The 18,378-nt window shown below is 42.1% G+C and overlaps 1 protein-coding gene across 1 annotated transcript in view; it reads right to left on the bottom strand.

The window, feature by feature from the left end:
• The window catches only part of KCNH5 (potassium voltage-gated channel subfamily H member 5), a 157,920-nt gene that overhangs the window by 128,878 nt on the left and 10,664 nt on the right, over positions 1-18,378 (bottom strand). The window contains exons 2-4 of the mRNA XM_068399126.1: positions 16,538-16,661; positions 9,436-9,542; positions 4,889-5,017 (exon numbers count right to left, since the gene is read on the bottom strand). Coding sequence (XP_068255227.1) covers positions 4,889-5,017; positions 9,436-9,542; positions 16,538-16,661 — 360 coding nt within the window. The remainder of the gene's footprint in view (positions 1-4,888; positions 5,018-9,435; positions 9,543-16,537; positions 16,662-18,378) is intronic.

The raw sequence follows: 18,378 nt of genomic DNA, 5'->3' as shown, positions 1-18,378 counted from the left end.
ATCACCAGGACTGATACTCCCTCAAGGAAAAAAGCTCCTGTGTGCAACTAGTTATATATGCTTAATAACTTGCACTTATTAAAGATAAAAAAGGATCAGAATTATAGGCTTAGCAAGGATTAGCAAGCATAAGTGCGTATTTCTGCAACTACTACACTTTTTATAGCCCTGTCACACTCCGAGATAGAGTTGTATCATTATATAGAGTTATATAACCATAAAGAGTTATATCACTGGAAGCATTACAGCATTGTCCCAGACAGTCTTGATTATAAAAGTCTGGCTCTATCGAGTCAAAAAAAAAACCTTCAGGATACTTCTGTGCCATCTCCTGCTCCCATCTGTTAACAGCACACGGTCCTGAGTTGTAGGGGCCTCATTAACACAGCTTTGCATCCTAATTCAGCATCCCATCAGCATTCACCAGAACTTCCCAATCACTGCCAGCAGGTGACAAGCCTGACGTTTCACTCAAAAGAGACTCAAGATAACCAGTGAGAATCCTAGCTGAAAAAACTTCCAAGTTTACCTAGAGGCTACCTTTTTTCTTCACTGATGATAACAAAGGGAATAAAGCCATTGTAGAACTAGGTGAAACTCCACTATTAGCCAAAAAATGCCGGTCTCTTTTTCTGTTCTTAAACTCTCAGTTCAATATAATCTATAGCACTCCTGGCTTCAAATGTTGTTAACATTTTAAGTGGCCCCATTTGCCCTACTAACAGTTAGGGCCCAGAAAAATGGCTTCATTTTTTTCTGACAAATAAACATAAGATTATTACCACTGTGTGTCTTTGGAGAGATTGAAAGTCTTCAGATGTTCTTAAAAGGCCATTGGGTAAAGACAGAATAAAAGCACAGCAAGCTGATAAAAGCATCCAACTGTGACCCTACAATAGTACAAACATAAAAAAGAAGATTCTTTGGGTTTTATTATCTGGAAGAAAATACATAATAGGATCTTTCATATGCTTGTAATGGCCTTCCACCTCTGCTGTGTAAGGCATTCAGCCAGGACGCCTGGGGATCTGGCCCTCCACCGCCACAGGTAGGACCTATTGGTTGGTACTGAATCAAGATCACACAAATGTTCATATTACCAAAGAGGAACAGGAGAAGGAAAGAAAGAGAGACCAGACAAAACATAGCACATCTCCTTCACTGCAAAATAAGGCATTGTTCCAGTGACCACCGAGTGTAGCCATCATCTCCTGCAACACCTCCTGCCCCATCACTAATTCTCACACCTCTTCTTCCACACTGCCACCATCCACAGCTCATCCAGCCACTGACTCAGGAGCTGGAGCACTACGAACCATAAACTAAGTCAATTGTGGGGTGTTCCCCCTAGCCTCCACACCGCACAGCTGCTGGTGGCATCTTCACCCAGGAGTGAACACGTGGCGGCTGATGTTTCCTTCCGTTATCATCTTCACTGCTTCTACTTGAGATGCTGGGGTTTTTTACACTTTTCCATGGTTAGACACTTTTAAAGTAATTTTCCATTTACAAGGATACAACAGCACTCTTTGGTCACTGTTATATTGCTATATATCATAGGTCTCCTGCACATCGCTCAGTGACAACAGATACCAGCACGGTTAACAAGAAAACAAGCCAGTCAGATCTTTAGTATCGAACTGCCCGTGCCCTCTCAGAAAACAAGGTTTTTGATCTCTGCCACTGTATTTTATTAGAGGAAGGTAGCTTTTAAATATCCCTTTTCTCCACTCTTGCTTTCAGTCCAGTAAGTTTCAACAGCTTTCTGAACTGCAACAAATTCACAGTCTCCTGGGTGACCCGGGAAAAATTTTCATTACTTTTACTCCCTCCTGCAAGCAAAGCCCCCACCTCCTCCTCCTCCTCCACCTCCTCTCTGACGGCATCAGCACACAGCAAATAGTGAGCACACAGGTAAGCAGAGAGATACACCATCTGTCGCAGTGCCCCAGACCTCTCTAACTCCGCTCGCTCGCACGGGGCTTGTCCCCGTGATGTCAAGTATATTTTTTGTACTGAGCCTTAAACAAGCATGTTTTTGAGCCTATACTGGACAAAAAAATCCCACCTCTCCCTTGCAGAGTGCTTTACAGTAAGACAACTATTTTCTTTTATTTGTATGTCCTGTTCTCACAAATATGACAAGCTCCTCAACACTTCTGAGCAGTTCTGCATCCTGGGGACCGGGGTACCATTACCAGTCCCCCAAAACTAGAGCTGCCTGTGCAAGGTCCGCACAAGATGCTGACCATGTCGCAGCCACTGCAAGCAGGTCTGGCAAATCCAACCACTTATTTCCAGGAGCCAGGACACACAGACACCCTGCACTGTAGATACACCCATTGTTATGATTTAAATACCAAATCCTTGTACCTTGTAGGAGCATAATATACTGAAGCTTCACAACAAAGCAACATACCTTCGAACAGCACAGAATATATTGGTACAGAGAGATTATTGCATAATGGCATCAATATTTTATTTCTGTTGAATTTTTTATCTCAAATTTACTGCTCCCATAAGTAACAGACTACTGTCTCATCTGCACCATAGTTACTTATGTATTATGTATTGCTTGGTCCTGGCAGAATTTCTGAAGAAAAATCCTTCTTTTAAAAAGAAAAAAAACAGCCCTTTCAATGACAAGCACTCACCAGCAGTATTTTACTGAAATGCTTCTTACAAAAGTTTTAAAATTCTCCACTAAATTGTAATGCATATGTTTACCAATCTCATAATGCAAAAAGAAAGTGGCCTGACAGCTTCTAAGCACATTGTAATGTTATCTGCAAGGACAATGAATTATGCATCTCTCATAGCACTACGTCTGACAAAACAACGCTGTGATCCCAGTGCTCTGGAATCCTGTAGATCCACCCAGTTGAGCAATAGAGGGTGATGCAGCAGTGCTGTTTTCACATCCTTGTAGTAAAATGGTGCAAATATTTGAATATGATTTTTTTACGTGAAGAACATAAAGGACAAGCTCTAATTTATGCAAAAGGAGAAGTAAAAAAATCAAGTCAATGGTTTGTAATTATGGAGCTTGTTGGATGTATTGATCAATGTTAATCGGTGCTCGATTCAAAGCACCTTGAGCAAATTCTTAAGACCCCAATCATATGCCTTAAAGGCCCTTGAGAGATGTGGCTGTACTGCCTTCTGCGGTGTTTTGTTTTGTGGGGTTTTTTTGAAGTATGACTTTGACAGAAGTAAGTGCTCTTTAAACATGCAGTCAAACCTCTCTGGCTGCTGATGACAGTATTTTGCGATGTTCATAGTTCATACCTGGCATTTTAACTAATGGTACCCTTCACTGGAGAACAGCAGTACACAAGTTACACACTTCACAGCTATTGTTCTTTCCCACAGGAACATATATTGCTCCTACAATGGATGCCAAGCAAGTTCTGCTCCTCCTCAGCCACAAGACGGGGAGGGGGAGAGCTCAGCTCCCCCAGCACATCCCTGCCTCCCCAAGGAAGGCAGCAGAGTGCTAATCTCCCAGGCCAAGAATCCGAAGGAGGCAACATTCATCATTTCTGCATTTGGAAGACTCTTTCAATATCTTTTCCTTGTCCTGTTGCAGCCACACACTCCTCACTGCAACTACTGTGGAAACTGGGGCAGAACCGGTGAAAGCAGGGGGGTTAGGGTCTGGTTCCATCTGAGATACACCTTGTTTCCCCTAGACGGCATCAAAAAGGAAATCCTACAAGAGGATCCTTGCAAGGACTGGCTTTTTCCTTGATGAGCTCCCACTACATACTATAAACACTGCAGCAAGGAGCCAGTTCCATGCCTTCACACCTCTACAATTAAAGACTTTCCAATTAACTGGCATTTATCCTAAAAATTTCAGATTATTTCCAAGCAGAAGAATTCCATGTTATGGAGCTGAAAATGAAATAAACGAACATTTGCAGGTTGCTAACTAAATTCTAGAGGCAGTAAAGCTTATGATGGCTGAAAAGGTATTCCTATATCAGGATCGTATAACTTTATGGATAATACTCTCTAGACAAAAAAATTCTCATATTTGGCATTAACCCAAAAAGAGGCCTTTTATTTTATTTTAAGTCTACCTTGATAAATCTACTTTTCAGTTATCCAAACACAATAGAGCAAGCAATCAGACGGCAACTTCCAAGAGAAGATGGGATGTGGATGCTGTAGCATAAATGCCCTTTATGTAAGTGTGCATTATTTTACTCAAAGCAATATGCATGTGAACCTGACACAAGACAGACGTGTCTTACAGCCAAAGCAGAGGATGCTGCAAGATCCTCTGCACCTTTCCCCACCAGTTCTCTCTTGTGCAAGGCTGCAGGTCTGGCCATGGGTCGTTAGGTAGTGAGAGCATGGCACATCTCAACAAGCACCACCACCAGCAGCTGTTAAATAACAAGTACAATGTCCACTGCCACGCAGTCATCATTGCTGGCCAGTAATAAAGGACCCAAATGGGCTGTTTCTTTTGCATTTCATCTCCAAGATTGAGAAAAGGAGGAAATATCAACATCTCAGCAAAAAGGAGCTGAAATTATTTTTTTACTAGAAGGAAGATACCGGTCCCTTAGGAGAAAGGTCTCCCAAAACAACACAGCATTAAAATGACTAAAAAACTATGCGGTTTTTAGTAAATGCCAGCTAAAAAAAAAAAAAAAAAAACGTTGGCAAAACGTTGTTAGGGAATTGCCACTCATGGTAATTTATCTTTTATGTTTAAGTAATAATTTAGGAGAGTGGCATCAAAAGTCTGACAGGTCACAAAACATTTCCTGAATTCAAGACACAGATCACAGGTGTGACACGTCTCTGTCACAAGGCTGAACTCAAGCATATACATTATCATTTACCAAAGAAAAATACTGTATTTCATATTTACCTTTTGTTGAATCATCTTCAATCGGTTGTTTGAACAAAGTGATATCCTTAAAAGTGCACAGGAACAAAACCACTTTTTCATGCTCATTTCTTATGGGTGCAATTTGCATGTAGAACCAAACTGGGGTTCCTGAAGCAAAGAAAAAGGTGACATTGGACTGTGGTGTAGCACAAACTTTCCCCAGCCCATACACAGAATATTTCATCATTTATATGTTATTATAACACATGTCGTTCAGGACCATATCTAGATATTTCTACATCTTCCAGATCTTTTAGTTTTACCTCCCCAAAGGAAAACAACATATTTCTATTTTTACAGATTCATTATAATGGTGGAATATTACCAATTTAATTAGCTGATAAGCAGAGACAGGAAGCTTTATAAATCTCCATTCCAAAATAAAATATATGATTTTTCCTCTCTTGTTCTTGTTTTTTCCTATCATGTCTCACAAATTTCGTGTCTGCAAGGTAGGCAGGTCCTTCTTCACATAATACGGAGCTATCAGATCCAAAACTATTGGAGTATACTGTCAAATGCTCCAAATTTCATGCTACTCCATGATTTAAGAGGACCTGAGATAATCCAGACACAGACTGTAAATGTCCTATCAGGACAAAACAGGAGATTCAATTTCCTTTCTGTGTTTCAGGTCATACCCTTCACCTCCTCACTGTCTGGCCCAGTGGAGCACTCTCCCAATGCAGTTATCTCTATTTAGCTTTTGAAATAAATACAAAATAATTTTCAAATCCTACCACTCATCAAATACACAGCCAAAAAACTGCCTAGGGTTTTGGAGTGGCTAGTGTGGCTTTTGGTAAGCCCCCACACAGGGCTCCTGCAGGTGCTCAGGAGCTGAAACTGGTCTTGTTTCCTCCTAGGCTGAAACACACATGACAGTCCTCTATGTACATGCAAGTCTGCTCTGTAAGGGGTGAAATCCTAAAAGACTTTAAGCAATTTGCTTAGAAACACCATGTTCACCTGCAGGGACGTGAATGTCAGAGATTATTTCCATCCAGCAAAGCTCCATGCCCATGGCTGTGTCCCCTCCCTCCCAAACTTGCACCGACACACACTGCACTACAAATGCCTTCACAGCCAGCTAATTACCTTTGAGATCTGATGTGCTTTCAGCCAGTTGACATAATGGCTTTTCTCCTGAGCTGCCTGAACACCAGCCTGAGAGCTGACACATTGAGACAAGCCACTTCCCCACTGTTATCCCACGGGCACCACTGCCCGCCCAAAATTTCCTCTAATGCACCACATCTGTGAGCTGTGCCAGGAACTGCAGGATAGATGCCCAGAGGGCAATGAAACCCATTTGGACTAGGAATACTGTGGGGAGGGTTAAAATCCACAAGGGTTCATGACAAACTTCAGCATTGCTGAACTGGGATTAAGTCAGTAACTCACTAGCAGTAAATTGGAGAAGTGGAAGAGATGAGGGACTGCTTTTTGTGATAATTCCAAAGCCATTATGCTGATTACTGGATTATCTCAATTCCCAGTTGCTAACTCAAGATAAAAGACTCTTTTCACAACTTCTAAAACATACTGCTGCAGCTCTCTGGAGTAATACTGTACTTGCACTCATACCTGGCAACTCATTGTCACCCTTTGAAAAGCTCTGAAAGTAAGTAGGCAAAATAAGCTGTACAACAGCACTGATAAAATCAAAGACAGAGGCAAGGTGGCTACTGCTGTAGAAGCAGCAATCTGGGCAAAAGCAGAAGAGGTTTCCTGAGTATTACCATATATATATTTATATATACACACGCACATATATGCCTGGCTAACATGGTTGCTGAATAGTTGAGTGGGTAGAGAGGAGGACTATATATGAGGGAATGCAGTAAAGCAGAAGAAAGTTGTAACAAATGTTCAGGTCTGAACCTGAAACCTGCTGGCTGGGTTAAAATGCCAAAGGGGCGTGTGAAGTCAGCAATTGCACAGGTGCTGCTGGAGAACATCAGCTCTTAAAGATCATCTCTGTGCCGAAGGAAAGAAGGATGGGAAAGCAACTTGAAAATCTCAAAGTCTCCCTCTGCCAAAAGCATAAAGGAATGGGTGAGAAAGAAAAGGTTGTGCCACATAATCAAAAATACACAGCACCTCTGGACCTACAGTTTGAAAATGTGGGTGGGAGGGTGCTCTGAGAGCACTGCAAGCTCCATGCAGGAGAGAAGCAATAGGCAAGGTCTCTGCAGGTGCAGAGGCACAAGCCCTTCCACAGAGTAACTGTCTACATTTTGCAGAACTATGTTCATATGTATGAATATGTAGAAGCATATTCATTCATACCAATATTCAGACCGAAGGATAAGAAGGGTAAGCAGGCAGTTTCTTGAAGAACCTTCTTCTGCAAGGCTCAGAGTATGACAAATGGAAGGAAACCCTGGGCAAACCAGATGCTGAACTGGAGCCAAAAGGTGAGCCTATTAGTGTTAGCAACAGGTTGAAGTTCTGGGCTTCAGGTGATGGAGAAGGAAGCTGGCAACAGATGTTATGGATGGGAACTGACTCAAGCCTGAAAAGAAATGTGAGGACTTTTTCCATAAAGTCCTTCTGTAATCCTACATAACTTACAGAAAGTATAGGCTTGGAGATCTAGGCAAAGGTGAAGATTTTAAGGCAACTGCAGCTCAATAAACCTCTGAAGCATCATCAAGCTCCAGCAGGCAATCCACAACCCAAAGCAAAAAGTGACTGGCTTGTTACAGAAAAGTCACCATGAGAAAGCTTTCCTCTTTTTATACTTAAACAAAATAGAAAGGAATTTAGTTCAGGACTGGCCCATGCTAGAGCAGGAGCTGCCAGCCCAGTTAATAAAAGCCAGGCTTGGGGAGAGCACTAGGTCTCTGGAATCCTCTTCAGAAATCACGTGGACAGAGGGCATGGCGGTGCTGGACACCACCATCTGCAAATACATCCAACTCAAGTCTGTCCCAGAAAATTCCCCTAATGTGGGGGGACATCCAGGTGACCTGCACAGGAAATGGGCAGAAAAGCAGAAAATCTGGAGAACAGATACATCCATATGCTGAGGAACCAAAAAGAGGTCATCTGCAGGGCTCTCCTGGGCACCTGCAGAAACAGCTGGACTTCAGAGCTGCAGAAACAGCTGGACTTCAGAGCTGCTCTTGCTTCTCTCTTTAATTAAAGTGTTGGCTAAAATGCTTTGAAGCAGGCAGAACTGGAGAAATCTAAAGACATTTCCTACTGTTTAAGTGCACATACAGGAAAATTTAGTCTAAAAAGGAAAAGTGGAAATAAAGCATGTGAGTTTGTTTCAAGAAGACGAGGTATCTGGGACGCTGTCTTCGATGTCGTGAAATGTTTATGTGAGTTTGCAGTGAAACGAGGCAGTGAGGCACAGTTAGGTCTTTGCTGAGGCACACCATTACCTTCCCTCAGCCATGACACGCGGAGGAAACCTCCAGCTTCACCCCAGCAGGCTGCTCCATGCCAGCACCAAAGTCTACCCAGGGGGAACATGGCCTCAGCTGTTGGGCTCCAGGCAGCTGAACGAGAGGGAAAGCTCCCCGACCCCACAGCAGATGCATCCCGTGCTGGGCAAGGAAAGCCAAACTGAAGAACACATCTCTATCAAGATTGCTCTTGCCTTGTGTTCGACATGGCCACCGACCCAGTCAACTAGACTTGGTCTGCTCAGTGTAGAGGAACCAGCTTTCTGGAGCACATTTCATCTCACAGTTTTGGCTTTCCACCTTGGGAACAGGGCCCATGCCAGTGGAGGAGGCCGATCATCTCCACTGACAGCAGCAGGAATTTCAACCACCAGTCCAGAGAGTCCACACTGCAGAAGCCCAGCGTGAGACCACACAACAGTGCAGGTTTTGCTGAGTACGTGCTATAACATTGATAAGCCAGAAGTACCACCCACATAGGTGGTAGGACAGAAAATGTGACTGGAGTGATCCATGGATAAGACAAACTGAAGAAAAACTTCCCTGGTTCTGGCAACCTCCTGTAAACCCAATGCCACCAAGAGGAAGGGACCTAGGTCCTACATCTCATTAAGTTACAAAATTCCCTGGTTTTCTAATTAATCCCTGGGTTATGCACCAAATTTAATACTCTCATTAGAACTCACACGTGTTGGTTTACACCCCGCAGAGGCACTGCTGGGAGCATCCACTCATGGCAACCAGGGTCTGGGTTCTCACTTGCGGAGACACGGGGGTGTTTCCTGAGGGATGTGGGGGAACCTCATTCAGGATTTCTTTTCACTTAACCCAGTCAGTTTCCTTTCAGGGAAACAATTCTCAAAATTTAATACATTTTGGAAAGAAGGAGTCAGACTAGAGACAGCAGGGAACAACTATTCTTGGCAATTTGAACACTCTTCCTGAAAAAAGACCTCTTTTCTTGAGCTGTGGCGACAAAAACACACGTTTCTACTCCAAATCTTGCCCAAAATTTACCCAGACATCAAAATGAAAATTTATTTTAGACTATTATATTCTTTAAATATACATTATCACCCCCAACACCATACACAAATATATACATACTGTTTTTCTTGTAGAGGAGAATTTCAAAGCAGTTTGACTCATAGTTGTCAAAAGTCTGTCTGACTTTTTCAATGGTCTTCTTGTCTGTCAGTTCACCATACATAAAACTGAAAAAGAAAAAACGTTTCTCTTTTTTCTAGACAAGCAATAACTTTGTTACAGTCCACCTTAAACAGCATAAGCATTGGAGATGCTATTAAATGTAATTTACCAATGTTTAATTATGATTTACACTTCATTTAAATATTTAGAGTGTCACAAGGAAACCTACAATAGTGAGTAACCATGACCACCCTTTTACTGTAAATGACAGCAAATAAATCTACTGTAATGTTTCACTAAGTGCTTTTCTAAGCATGTCTTTAAGGATACATGGTTAGAAAAAGAGCTGATAGCCTATAAAACCATTATTGCCACAGCTGCAGGCCATGAGAATATTGCTGTTAAAACAGAGAAAACTGAAGAAAACCTCTAAAACCTCCCAAATTTTGTTCAATCCTCTTGAAAAGGCTTCTGGAGGAGGAATGGAAACTACTACAGGCAAAGGCTGTTGGCTGAATCGATGGCTACAAATCTAATCTTGTCAAGATACTTCTGGGACAATAAGATAACTGGAATCCTTTTATTAAATACCGATTACAAAAGGAGGGAGGATTTAACCAATAAGAAGTGATAACTAATTCTCTGAAAATTCAGCACAGAAAGCAAGTGTATGAGTTGTCTCAGTGGAGCTATGTCTGCACTACTACCAAACATAACCAAATTCACGCTCATTTTCCTTATTGTGTACTGCATTTCTTTAATATGTCAGTGAAAATACGGAAAACATTCAAATGCTTTTGGAGACTCATCCCTCTCCAGACTGAGAATATAAAAATGTCTTTTTAACTCTGCTATTTCTTGCCACTTGACCATTTCATCTTTGCACTCTTTTCCAGGTCAGACTTTCAGCTGGTGTAAGCAAACCCAACCCCCTGACCTTACTTTTGAAAGCCTTTGTAAGGAAAGAGCCAGGCTTTTATTGTCATTCTTTCCTGGATTAAGAATAAGCGAAGACCACTCTGTGCAAATTCCCAATTACAGAACTGAGGGAAAATGGAACATGGGATAAAAGCTTTCAGACACTTGGATGAATACACTTTTAATTGATCAGACATTTTTTTTTTCCATTTTCTTTGTTCACAAACAGTTTGAGCGTCAGCTGAAACCTACAACAGACAGCCCTGAGAATACGAAAGAGGAAAGAAAAGCTATCAGTGGCTCTGTGGTTTCAATGCAGCTTCTCTTTTATTGATCAACAGACCTCCAAAGGTTCAATAAACATTTATTTTATGTCTACTGTTCTGAAAGAAACAATAAAACAGCATAGTGGTTAGTCACTCAGCAAGCATTAAAATACTCAATGAAGGCCAGACCATGAATCTTTTCTTTACTCAGCCAACCAAGCGATGGAACGGGGCTGCTCTCAGAAAAAGGTGCTGCTCAGCACGGGTGATGGAGGCAGATGTGGGGCATCAGAGTAACTGCAACATCTGTATGTCACTTACAACTGCTTCTTCATCGGTAACACAGGGAGAACTACTGATAAATGGCATGTCATAACTGCTACCTTTGGGACAGCATTGTAATGGAGACGCCACTACGGCGGCTAACGTCAGGAAATGGTTTTACCAGGGCACAAGGCTTCATTAAGGTGCTGCTTATCATTAACACACACGTCTGTCTTTAGAAAATGCAAAACACAGCCTACTGCTCACTTTCAAATGACCTGCCTTTCTTTCCCAAGTTCAGCTGATAAACTTTTATACACTTATATGTGAGATGACAACAAAAAGAGAGTTTTACTTTTTTTAAAAAAAAAAAAAAAAATCTATGCCTTTTTTAATGCACTGGTGAGGTAAAGCAGATTGCTCTCCTGTCTGCAAGACAAAACAAGAGCTGGTAGTTTCCACACAGCCTGTTGTGCAATTGAATTCTCTTTTTTTGTTGTTTTCTTGAGATGTAAAACAATGTTTCTCCTAGTTCTGAAGCAAAAAAATAACTTCATTGACTTTACATACCTTGTAATACAGAAAGTCATCATTAATTAGTGTTAAAATGACAAATCGTACTTGGAGTTCTGAGTGGTGGACGATACCAGTTAGCGCTGCTGAATACAATCAATCAACTTTATCTTTTAAATTAAAGGCAGCTTATTATTGCAGTAAACCTGTAACACTCAAATCTTACATTGTTTTCACATATAAAGAGACATTTTAAAGACTTGTGGAATAATAAAAACATTTTTCAAAAGGCAATTTTTAACAGTACCGAAGAAACCTCAAAGCCGCTCACTGTGTAAGTTATATAAGATCTTTGCTTATCACAGGTTTAATTTAATTTAGTCTGTCCTATTTTGTACACATGGGAGGGACTCCTACTTCTTCAGTCAATCACTCTGTCTTTTTCTGCCTCATGTTTTTTGTTGTTTAGTGCTTGTCGAGTGCCTTCAGTGCAAACACTACAAGACATAAATATCAAAAACACCCTGCTACTGGGAATCTTACTACCTTGAAAATAGACTTATCAAAGAGAAACAAGACTTACTGAAATACTCAGAGAAAGGCACAATCTTAGATAATTTCTCCATCTCTGAAACAGACCATTTGTCATTTAAGGTCCTGGGCTCCTGCCTCCCTTTGAAAGCATCCCTTGGCACAGAAAATCCCCAGCTTTGTACCGTGCTGTTCTGCCCTTTGTCAGGATCCAGAGCAGCGGCATCAGAACAGCTCCAGGTCTGCAGTGCGTGCCAGGGCAGTATCTAACAGCTGGTTGTGAGGAATTATCCAGGATAGAGGACAGGTGAAGCACAGAAGATATACGACCCTTCATCCAATTTACAGCTCTCATCCAAAAGCGTTGGATGAAAAGGCATCAGTCACAATGGACAAACATCTACCCAGGAGGTACAGCAAATACAGATGCACATCAGTAGCTTCAAAACTTTGCAAGTTAAAGAGCACGCACCTTTTCTAAGGAGAAACGGTGTAGCTCCCTGGGTCCCACTAGCATGCTCGGCATGGTTTCTTTGCACAGCTTTGGCACTGCAAGGAGGCCTTCTCACATACACAAAAATCAGGTCATGGAGGTGACATCCCAGTATCAAATCTAACTTTTTTCAAATCCAGCACGCTGTACCCACCATGCAAAATCCCATTTCTTTGAACACAGTGGGAATTTTGCCATTAGCTTCACTGGAGCCAGGATTTCACTCGCAGACTTTTTTTAATCCTACTTGTAATGGCAGTAAATCAAAACAAGGGAGAGCAGAGATGCAGACTGGAGCACTGCAAGAGTTTCGGTGGAAATGCTACCTGTAAACTGCTTTAGCAAGGAGATCCAGTTCCTTCCTCCCGCGCAGCTGGAAGGCAACACACAAACATGGCCTAAGAGCAGGTTTCCTCTTTGGAAACAAAACCAGCAACCAGCTACTCCCAGCCCAGCGCGAGGCTCTCAGGTGCAAGGAAGGGTAAGGAAAGGAAAACCTGGAGCAAATGCCAAGTGTAAAATGCCAGGGTGGGTCTACTAACCACCCACTCAAAGGGTGCCTGCTCTTCTGAAGGCTTGATGAGAATACGGAGCTTAACTGATAAGCAACAATATTAGAAAACACTGATATTACCTGCAACATTAAACTGGCTTTTAATGTTTTACAACTGTTTATTCTTTCAATGTATTCATGAAGACATATATTGTCATGACTGTGGGCTACTGGGCATGAAACAACTTTTTTTCCTGCATGCGGGTTGATCTATGGGTACACCTCCAGGCAGGGGTTTTTGCACGGTTAATTGAAGGTTAGAGGTGTCGCAATTGCCGATGCCCTGTTCCTCCCGGACTGTCAGCTCATTTTCATTTGGCACAGCAATGCTTCACCAGCACCCACGTTCTTCCGCCTAAAAATCCTGTGCATTTTAGCACTCACTTATACCAATTATTCTGTATATCAGCCCCAACTACACATGCAACTTTGGGTCCCATGTGCACCCAGAGAGAACACACATTGATTCCTATCACCCAATATTCACGTAGCCTGATCCCTGTGTACACTGTGCATTCTATATAGTGCCTGTGAAACTAAGGAGACTGGGGTATTTCTACGTGATTTTCCTGCCAATGGGCACATTGTTGCTGATTAAGATGAGAGAAGCATGAAATCAAAGGGATTACCAGCTTGTCACATTGCCTGAGCTGGAACAAAAATCATCGCTCCTCCAGTGCCTTCAGTTCATTCACTCTTCCCTGTGATCAGTATCAGCAAAGACCACCTGAGGCTGAATATAATGATGACATATGAGCAGCCCCGATGTAGGGTGTGGGGTGGGACAGAGAAAAACAGGATATAGTGAACACTCGCTGGACTAGCCAGGAGAAAAGCATGGGTGAAAGCTGATTTGAAGGCACTATACCTTACAGGAAGGGGCAAACTGACCAAATATTGCAAAATTTATAAATTGTCCTTTATCACACTCATGATCAGTAACAACAATAACTTGAATTAGGGCTAGATTTACATTGTTTCTGTGTACTTTTCTTTGGTTGGATTTTTGACACTAAAAAGCTGTAAAAACAGACCCTTCCAACACGTGCAATAAAGATGTGGCACCACAGCACTCTTATCCCAGAGCACCTGCCTTAGAACAGTAAAGCAAACATTATATATAATGCAATTTCATGTATAATGTAACATAATCTAGGCATAACCTAGCAAATCTAGACTGCAAGCCTGACTCAGAAAACAATATAAATAATATCTCCAGATATCAAAAAGCCTCCAATGACATTCTACTCAGTAAGTCTAAGCAGGAACCATTGGCCTTCAAGACTGTTTTCCGTTCCATACAGCTGCATAGCTCTTCATTAGAGAGCAGCTCCAAAGATGTTGCTCTGGAAGGCTACACGCTGGGTGTCAGACCACGCTGAAAACCTCTCCAGCTCCCCTTTAATCTGCAAAGGCTGGGATGTCTCCTAAGAAGCAGGAAACATCACACTGCATATCTAACTCCACCAGCTAAGACCCAGACACAAAAGAAGTACTAGCTATGCTTTGAGTGTGAGAGAGGGCTCTCCAAAATCCAGAGACGGATGTATAGAATGAAGATTAAAGAAACAAAAAGAATCTTTGTTACCAATTCCATTTTCCACAATAATTCCACCTTGAATTTGCATCTGTATGATTCACCTGTATGATCTACTCGGATATGGTCAAAACAGGATCCTTACAAACAGCAACTAGAGCCCATCATGTTCACAAAAACCACTCAGATGGAATAAACCTTTTGGTCCCCTCAGTATTTGAGGCACAGGGGAATCATTATCAGAGAGGTATTGCTAAACCTTCACTTCCCCAACATTTTCCTACAATGCCATTCTGTGTTTTTCATGGTTTTAAGAGGCACAGACTATAAAAGTGCTGTCTCACAGCAAACATACACAGTTCAATACACAGAATAGCAGAGAGCAAAGGGGAAAGCATGCACGTATATCCAGGACAGCTGCGATAAGGCTGTTTCTTTCAGCCTTACTGAGTATATTGACTCTGTTGCTACTGTGTGAATGAATATTTCATTTCAGCAGCACGTGCCCATCTCTTCTCCATTGCCCGTTAGAGGACACTTGGCTGCACAGAGCAACCCTGGACCCCCCCAAGGCCTCCTCCCCTTCCTGGCAGATGAGAGCAGTGACCACACATCAGCATGTGTTACTTTTTGGAGTAAGCGATGACTGACATCCAAGGACAGGCTCACTGCCCACCATGCTCCTGCCAGCTGAAGCATCAGCCGACAATCAGTGTCTGGCAGCACCCGTCTCCCAAAAATCATCACTGTAGATCACAGAATCATAGAATGGTTTGGGTTGGAAGGGACCTTAAAGATCATCTAGTTCCCACCCCCCTGCCACAGGCAGGGACACCTTTCCACTAGACCAGGTTGCTCAAAGCCCCATCCAACCTGGCCTTGAACACTTCCAGGGAGAGGGCAGCCACAGCTTCTCTGGGCAACCTGTGCCAGTGTCTCATCACCCTCACAGGAAAGAACCTCTTCCTAATATCTGATCTAAATCTACCCTCTTTCAGTTTAAAACCATTCCCCCTCATCCTGTCACTACTTGCCCTTGTAAAAAGCCCCTTTCCTGCTTTCCTGTAGGCCCCTTCAGGTACTAGAAGGCTGCTATAAGGTCTCCCCGGAGCCTTCTCTTCTCCAGGCTGAAGAGCCCCGACTCTCTCAGCCTGTCTCCATAGGAGAGGTGCTCCAGCCCTCTGATCATCTTCGTGGCCTCCTCTGGACTCGCTCCAACAGCTCCATGTCCTTCCTACGTTGGGGGCCCCAGAGCTGGACACAGTACTCCTCTTCCCAGTGCCCTGGAGTTGGTCACTCCCTGAACGCATAGAGGGGAAAACCTACACAAACTTGTATCTCAGCCATTCCTTATTGCCTCTGTTCCTCGTTTACTTCGCTCACACACACGCGCACATGCATTAGGGATTTAGTCTTTCCCCAAAGCATCTCCTTTTAAAGGATGCAGCAGACAAGGCGCAGATGCATGTGTAACCATAAATCACAGCTGCCCACTCCTGAAAGACCACCAGCAAAAGGAAAAAGCCATAAAGCTGCAATGTTAGAGTAAATATATCATCAGCTTAATTGCTCTCTTGGGAATAAAAATGTAGTTTGCACATTACTGTGCTCTCTGTGTGTGCACAGTAACAGAGACCAACACGGACTACAGAATAGCCCACTGCCTCCTGGCATGATAACAGGAGAATTAATAAAAACCTAGTAAAAAAAGCCTTTGAAATGCGTTACCTAAAAACTTACTTTCTTTATTGGATCGTTAGCTAGAGCACATTCATACTGATATCAGCCAGGATAAATTTCAAAGTGCTTCACCATGTCCTGGATAAGTTGCTGGTTTCATTCATTTAAAGCCTGTTTCAATACTTTAATTTCTGCAAAACAATGCTTTTCTTACATCAATCCTTTTTCCAGAACCTCATTTTTCTTCCCAGCAGATTATAATTTTAAAAGTGCATCGAGTGGCAACGAACAGACAGTCAGCATACCTGCAAGTGCTACTCTTCTGCATGACGTCAGCTCGATGATATCCAGAGAGTTTACAAAAACCGTCATTACTATAAACTACGGGCCAATCCACAATCTGGGCATTTCCCAACAAAAAACTGGATTCTGAAAAGAGAAAGAGAAAAAGAGAGAAAGGGCTGTTGTCAGTGGCAAAGTACATTTAAATCCTCGGTGTGTTACACAGCAGATGCAGAGTTATTCATGATGGCAACTTCTGTTGTGACATTTCAGAAATCAAAGTGGGCATCAGAAAAGAAATCATCATGAAACAGGATAACTCCTAGTAACATAAGCTTCTTGCATTCCAAAATCATAAAATCATAGAATGGTTTGGGTTAGAAGGGACCTTAAAGATCATCTAGTTCCAACCCCTGTGCCATGGGCAGGGACACCTTCCACTAGACCAGGTTTCTTAAAGCCCCATCCAGCCTGGCCTTGAACGCTGCCAGGGAGGGGGCATCCACAACTGATGCTAAAACAAAAATACTGATATAAGCACCCATGGTTGAACAATTTAGAAAGGATTCATTTATTCACAACATCTGAGCAAAGTATCATGTTTGATTTTCATTTTATATGTATCTTGAAATCAAACTTAAATTAACTTGCAAACGGAGTTTTAAATGCTGAACTGTATGTGTGCCCAACACTGGTGACAACTCTCTTGCTTAAGATAAGTAAATTTTTCCTTCTGACAGGTCCCAGCCTGTTTTGCAGGACACAGACAGCATCCCTGGGATGAGAGACAGAGAGTGCCAGGAGCCACTGGGGAGGGGCGGGATGTGCCCATCACATCTTGTGGTACACCACGAGCCACATCATGCCTGGGAGAGTGGATATTAAGTGACCCACATGGAAATTCAGCATGATGAGGGAACTGATGAGTGCCAAAGGGACTTACACGTTGAAATAACAGAAAACAGGTATTGAATTTCAGCGGCAGTCTACTAAAAATGCAAATAGGCGGGTTTGGGTCATCCTAGTAACACGCGTCCATTGCTGTAAATAAAAAATATGGGCAGGGAGCATTTCTAGGAGGCTGAACTCAGGTTTAAATATCGCTTCAGTCATCTGTTCTTTCACTCAGTGCCTACAGTTTATACGCATGGACTGGCACCAACACATTATGAGTTAGTCCTAAAATAGTTTTATTCACCAGTTTGGAAAGATTCTTCCATCCCTGCTTTTAGCAAGGGGTTTCCAAAGAAGGAAATACCCATTTTGCTTAAACACAATATTGTGGGATTTTATGTGAATCGACACTGTAAACATTCCTTATTTTGTTTCAGAATAATATTCTCACTTAGTAGAGGTTCTCAAATTGCAGTCTGTGATGATCCTCAGAGTTTTCTTTATTTTTACTGTTAGTTTTCAATTTCATTTTGACTGCAGCTATGGAACTAACTGGTCCCATTCACTGACTCTAAAAAGCTATTAAAATATAACTATTAACAATCAGAGCTGTATAGAAATTATAGGAAACATTCCTTTCAGCGGTTCTTGTGGGGAAAAAAAAATTAAGGAGATATTTACAAATTTTCCTCCTAATATCCAAAGAATGGTTATGCCAATTACTTACAAACATATACTCAGGTGCACACATTCATTTTCACATTAAAAGTGACACTGGGTTTGCATAAGCTACACATGCCCTTCTCAGAGTACTTGTAACTGTGACTGGATTGTACATTATGCAAACATTATTCTGTTGAACATGGGAAGTGTACTGAAAAAAATAGTATATCTTTCTTTTTTCTTTATAAACATGAATTTGGAAAAAAATAATCTGGAGATTATTGGATGTTCTACAGAAAAGCAGATT

Source organism: Nyctibius grandis, chromosome 4, assembly GCF_013368605.1.
Source record: "Nyctibius grandis isolate bNycGra1 chromosome 4, bNycGra1.pri, whole genome shotgun sequence".
NCBI classification, from domain to species: Eukaryota; Metazoa; Chordata; class Aves; order Nyctibiiformes; family Nyctibiidae; genus Nyctibius; species Nyctibius grandis.
This window is presented reverse-complemented; position numbering and strand designations above follow the sequence as displayed.